The 6739-nt window shown below is 43.4% G+C and overlaps 1 protein-coding gene across 1 annotated transcript; it reads left to right on the forward strand.

Moving 5' to 3' along the window:
- The first annotated feature begins 890 nt into the window (after nt 1-890).
- LOC125269398 (uncharacterized mitochondrial protein AtMg00860-like) lies at nt 891-1439 on the forward strand. Its single transcript, XM_048192352.1, has one exon. The coding sequence runs from the start codon at nt 891-893 to the stop codon at nt 1437-1439; it is 549 nt and encodes a 182-aa protein (XP_048048309.1).
- The last annotated feature ends 5300 nt before the right edge of the window (nt 1440-6739 follow it).

Consider the following 6739-nt stretch of genomic DNA (forward strand, 5'->3'; position numbering starts at 1 on the left):
TGGAAAACCACTCCATCAAGTTCGTCACTGTGTTGGACCTCTTCACCTCCAAACCGGTATCCTCCACACGGAAGAGATTCAACTGCTGGTTCTGGAGGAATCAATGGCTGACGTTATTCTAGGGCGCCCCTGGCTTGAGCAGCATGATTCCGTCATCTCCTGGAGGACAGGAGAGATCCTGAAGTGGGGTAACCAATGCTTTCCTGACTGTTTCACTGAGTTCCCGATTCCAAGTCGTCCAAGTTCCAGGAAGCCCCGAGTTTCTGTTCCTGAGTTTCCTGCTCCAAGTCGTCCAAGTTCCAAAGAAATTCAAGTCTCTGCTTCCGAGTTTCCTGTGTCAAGTCTTCTAAGCTCTGAGAAAATCCAAGTCTATGCTACTTCTGTGGAAAGTCCACTCGAGAAACGTTCTACGGACATCCCTGCACGTTACTCCCACTTCAGCGATGTCGTCTGTCCAAAAGAAGCCTCCAAGCTGCCTCCCCATTGGCCATGGGACTGCACAATCGACCTCATCCCCGGTGAGCCAGTGCCCAGAGGGAAAATCTACTCCCTTTCCCTCCCGGAGGAGAAGGCCATGGAGGAGTACATAAACGAAGCTCTGTCACAGGGCTACATATGCCCGTCTACTTCCCCTGCTGCTTCAAGCTTTTTCTTCATGGCGAAGAAGGATGGAGGCTTGCGACCCTGCATCGACTACAGAGCTTTGAACAAGATCACCATTAAATTCCGCTATCCACTTCCTCTTGTCCCATCAGTGCTGGAACATCTACGTTGTGCCACTGTGTTCACCAGGTTAGACCTCCGCAGCGCATAACCTCATCCGGATACGTGAGGGGGACGAGTGGAAGACAGCCTTTGTGACCCCTTCTGGCCACTATGAGAACCTGGTAATGCCGTATGGACTTGTCAACGCCCCCTCCGTATTCCAGGACTTCATGCAAGAGGTGCTCTGGGAGTTCCTGCACAAATCAGTCCTGGTCTACATAGACGATAGTTTGATTTACTCCCGGAGCATGGCCGACCATCGCCACCACGTTGCGGAGGTCCTCCAACGCCTGAGGGACTTTCAACTCTACCTCAAAGCCGAGAAATGCAGTTTCCATCAGCCCTCAGTGCAGTTCTTAGGATATAACATCAACCACAGTGGCGTCCGCATGGACGAGAGGAAGGTAACTGCTGTCCAAGACTGGCCCGTTCCCACATCCGTGAAAGAGTTACAAAGGTTCCTAGGTTTTGCAAATTTCTACCGCAGATTCATCCAAGGTTACAGCTCTATCACCAGCCCACTCACAAGCCTTCTCAGAAACAAGCCCAAGTCTCTGTCCTGGACTCCAGCCACCACACAAGCCTTTAACACCCCGAAAACAGCGTTTACAACCGTTCCCTTCCTGGCCCACCCAGATCCAGATCTCCCTTTCGTTGTCGAAGTCGATGCCTAAACCACAGGAGTGGGAGCGGTGTTATCCCAGCAGCAGGGGAATCCCCGTAAACTCCATCCATGTGCCGCCTTCTCCCGTAAACTCAACCCGGCGGAGGTCAACTATGACATTGGGAACCGGGAGCTGTTGGCCATCCCTCACCCTGGAAGCTCACCCTGGAAGAGTGGAGGCACTGGCTCGAGGGAGCTAAACATCCATTCACAGTGTTTAACTATGTATTCCAATACTATGGACTGCCTGAGGATATTGTGTCTGACCGTGGATCACAATTCACCTCCAGAGTATGGCGATCCTTCTTCAAGCTCCTAGGTGTGACCATCAGCCTCTCTTCTGGATACCATCCCCAGACAAACGGGCAGACGGAGAGGAAGATTCAGGAGATCGGCTGTTTCTTACGTACCTTCAGTCACGGCCACCAGGACTCCTGGAACCATTTTCTGGGTTGGGCCTCCTTTTCTTGGCTACCAACCCCCACTTTTCCCCTGGGATGGGGAACCATCGGATGTCCCTGCAGTTGATTACTGGTTCCAGGAGAGCGAGAGGGTCTGGGACTCGGCTCATCTGCAACTCCAGCGAGCTCTATGCAGGCGCAGGATGACAGCTGACCTTCGGCGCTCCCAAGCACCCAACTTCCAGCCAGGCGAGAAGGTTTGGCTGTCGACCCGGGACATCAGGATGCGCCTGCCCTGTAGGAAGCTGAGTCCCAGATTCATTGGCCCTTTCTCCATCACCCGGCAGATAAACCCTGTCACCTATCACCTGCAACTCCCTCCTGAGTATAAAATCCACCCAGTCTTCCATGTATCACTACTAAAGCCTCACCATCCCTCTGTTCTTCCCTCCACAGAGCCTGGCGAAGCCGAAGAACCCCCCCTTCCACTGATCATGGAAGATGGAGCGGCCTACATTGTGAAAGACATCTTGGACTCCCAGCGGCGTGGTGGTCACCTGGAGTACCTAGTCGACTGGGAGGGATATGGTCCCGAAGAGTGGTCATGGGTTCCCAGGAATGATATTCTCTATCCAAGTCTCCTCGATGATTTCCATGCCAGACATCCTAACCGACCAGCTCCATGTGGCAGGGGTCAACCACCACGACGTCGGGGTCCACAGTCCTGAGGAGCGGACCGTGGAGGGGGGGGTAATGTCACAGACACGCCAGGCTCTACACTCACCCAATCACAACACACTCCCTCTCCTGAGTATTAACTAGCCACACCTGACACGCATCAGCACTCATCACCACAGCAGCATAAAAGACACTCCAGAGCACTCAGTCACTGTCCGGTCTCGTTAACGCATATCTACCTGTGATGCTTACCTCAAAGGACTCTGCTAACTTCTACTTACCAGCGTTCCATGTGACTCCTAGTGTCTCCTCATCTCTTGTGAGTGTCTTCGTGTCTTGTCTGCTCCACGCCTGCCTGCTTCTACGATCCCTGGGAAAGATAAAGACAAGTATCAGATCCAGTATCATCTTCAGTCACAAACTTAACCTGTTTCCATTCACGTGCACTCTGCCATCGATCTCTGGTTGTTCAATGAACTATACCCGTGTCTCCATCCCCTTCTGTACGTAACACACACACACACACACACATATACACACACACATATATATATTTTATATATATATATATATATATATATATATATATATATATATATATATATATATATATATATATATATATATATATATATATATATATATAGTGTTACCAGATTGTTATAAGTTACATTATAACGTGTAACAACGTCAGCTTAAAATAAAGTGTTACCAGAATTATTTAATAGAATTAATATATACTTAAATAGATTTTATAAATAACAAATGTAATTTCATACATTAGTATTCTAAGAATATATCTAATATATTGAATATAAATTAATATATTTATAAAAAGTTTATAAAAAGCAACTGTAAAAAATTGAATGCATATGGAATTTGCATTGCTTCATTAAATATTTCGTTCCAACCAATGCTTCATTTAATATTTTGTTTCAATAATGAATAGCCTATACAACCATCAGCTAATGGATGAATAATGGCATTTCAAATTATTACAAATTGCAAAAGTTCTTATACTTCTACACAAAATATTTTATTAAGTATATAAGCTCCCAGCAGAGACAGCTCAAACATGTGGTTCACATCCATCACATATCTGATGATGAGAGGTTTTGATGTTAATGGGTGGGGATGAGTAGGGTGGAGTGTGAGCTTGGCTTCATACAATCTGATCTAAAGACCACTGAAGAGTCTGAGTTTAGCCAGCGCCGCACCACAGCCAGAGCAAACAACCGCCTGTCATTACAACAGCCAGACACACAGAGGACATGAAACCGTCTGTCTGAGAATAAGCTCCAGTACATTTAGGTAGATGCTTTAAGCAAAGAGTTAGTGGTGAATGAGGGACACAAGCCATATCTACAGGCCAGAATATCAGACTTGATAATAGGAAACAGTCTATAGCAACCACCCAAGTTTGTTGTTATTGTTACAGTTATTGTCTTTGGTGTGAACGGGCCTTAAAACTGTTGAATCATGCTGTGTCATAAATGCACGCGACTTCAAGTGGTGATCAAGAGCTGTTAATCATATGAAGCAACACATACTGTACAGCCTGAAAGGCCAGGATCTACTGCTGCTTCAGAGGAGGTCAGTGAACCAGGAGAAATCTCCTGAATGATTCACGTTACTTACTCTCTGATTCATGTTACTGTTAATTTTATGTGCAGCTAATTTTAAACATCTACAGCTGAGTACTTTCTTTTTTATATGAGGATTAAACGAATGTTTAATGAGGAACATTTCAGTATAATTAATGCAGTGTGTTGTTTGTTTCTTTGATGTTCATACCATAGTAGAGAAACTCACGCGTGCTTCAGAAGAATCATGTTAATGAACGCTGTTCTGTGAAAACAACATGAATAAGATAACATGTTGTTAAGGGAGAAAAATCTATCCAATATCCATTTCAGATGTAGTAGGAAAATATACAAATAAACATCAGCATAAACTGACAAACATGTAATTGCATAAGATGTGAAATTAACAAATTTGAGTTATTGAATTATTCATAAACTGAAACTTTAGAATTTTTAACATGCAACATTCATGACCTGATTCATTTGGAACAGTATTGTAAAGTGAAATGCATGATAACTACCTAATAATGACTGAAGTCATTGTAAGCATCTGAGGTTTTTGTAAGGTGTTGGTTTAGTAATTCCTTCTGACGGATTTGGTAACACTTCAAGGTGCTAAAGAGGATGTTTTGTTTTATATTAATTAAAACAAATTAATTTTTGCAATATTACTTGAAACTGTCTTTACTAACTGATAAAAGACTATTTATTAGGTGCATTGAAAGGAATAATATTAATATACATCATCTGGGCACGAGGTAGGACCTTAAAAACATCAGCCCTCTGGCTTGTCAATCACTGCCGTGACATTCCTTGTGAGACGTGCGCGGATTGGCCCTCTGGCTTGTCAATCACTGCCATGACGTTCCTTGTGAGAGCGGCTGTGCGCTCCAGTAACTTTCCACACTCTACAGGCGCCGCATGCGATGTTTTTGTCCGGAGACAGGAGTAACAACTGCAGATTATGAGTTACCTGCGGTGAGTCCGACATAATGAATCCACTAGCACGATACAGCGAATGCCGGTGGTAAACACCCGTGTTCCAATACTCGTGCACAAATTTTGGGAGGTGTTCCCTCGAAAGGAAGGGGGGTTGTTCTTACGCATGCGCTCATTTCAAAAACTCAGTAACAGTCTTTGGTTTCTCAGTCGACGAAAAGATCCTCTTTATCACCTTTCAGTCATTACTAGTGGGTCAGTTTACCCTAATTTGTTTACTAATTTCTTCATTTGACATCTTATGCAATCACGTTTGTCACCCACTATAAAGAGTTTTTCAAGCAAGAATGTAGTAGTTTAAACTTGTTTATAAAGGTACACTGTACACTGATGCGAATAATAGGGCCTTTTCACACTGCGTTTAACCCTGGGTTATCGTCGGTTTAAACACCGCTTTTAACCCCGGGGTAAAGGAGCGTTTCACACTTTTAATTTAAATGTGGGTTTAGCACTGCTTTTTACCCGGGTTTATGAAACCCTGCTCTGGAGGGTGGCACCATTGCGGTGCGACAATGTGACAACTGGAGTAAAGAAGAGACCGTCATTCTTTATAGTTTGAAAAGTTCACTCAGAAAAAAAATGATATTACAGTCAGTAATGTGTAATATGAGGACGCGCAATGCTAGAGCCTTTATGTAAACAGGTCACATGCTGGTCAACAAACAAACAGGTCAACACAAGGTTGCGTTGTTTCTGCTCCATATGTGAGTAACATTGGTTTTGCTATGTTTGACAGAACCAAGATATGCTGTTGTAATGTTACCTATTGCAACAGGACAGTTTTGAGTATCATTGTTTGCCTGGAGCTGGTGCGCTACTGGCGACTAACAACAAACTCTTGCTTGTATATAATCTTGTGGACTGTGTGTTCATCTTTTTGTTCTTCCTTGTCGTTTGTTTGTCCTCTTCGCTTTATTTTTCGTAAAGTATTACTTTGTTTTGCTTCAGCTATGATAAAGAGACATCAACTCTTACACAGTGTCTACACTGGATGCGACCGTTGTCGCTCGCGTCGCAAGAGCTAAAAGCTGTCTACACTGGACGTGACAAAGTGCCCAGCATTGCAAAGCATTTGTCCTGTGTCAGTACATCATAAATAGAACGAGGCATCAGTTAACTGTCGGGGATTTGTTGCTTGCGACACACCACATCCAGTGTAGACAACATCACTGATTATAATTGGTTCTATTGTCTTTTGTCCCAGTGCAGAGTTCACATGAGGTGTAGACATGGTGTTACATTGCATGCCCTTGCATTTTGGAGGTGGAGCAATGAAGGGAGGGTTGTGTTTGTTTGTGATGATTTCAAATATCACCAGCGTTTCTCAGAAATCGCTTAATGCACCTTTAACCCCTTGAAAGGAGGAAACGTCAAAGATATCACTTTCATTAGCCCACACAGACATGGCAAACTGATTTATTATTTTATATTATATATATATATATATATATATATATATATATATATATATATATATATGAAATGATGAAATGCATCAAATTACCCCCAAAAAATAATTTAAAGTCATTATTGTGTTAAATGACAAAAGCATTAAATAGACATTACAAATAAATAGTACAATATTTTATTTGATTCAAAAGAGAATTTATTACACAACTTTTAGGCTACAACAGCCATGACTTCTTTTT

This window comes from Megalobrama amblycephala, linkage group LG5 (genome assembly GCF_018812025.1).
Source record: "Megalobrama amblycephala isolate DHTTF-2021 linkage group LG5, ASM1881202v1, whole genome shotgun sequence".
Taxonomy (NCBI): Eukaryota; Metazoa; Chordata; class Actinopteri; order Cypriniformes; family Xenocyprididae; genus Megalobrama; species Megalobrama amblycephala.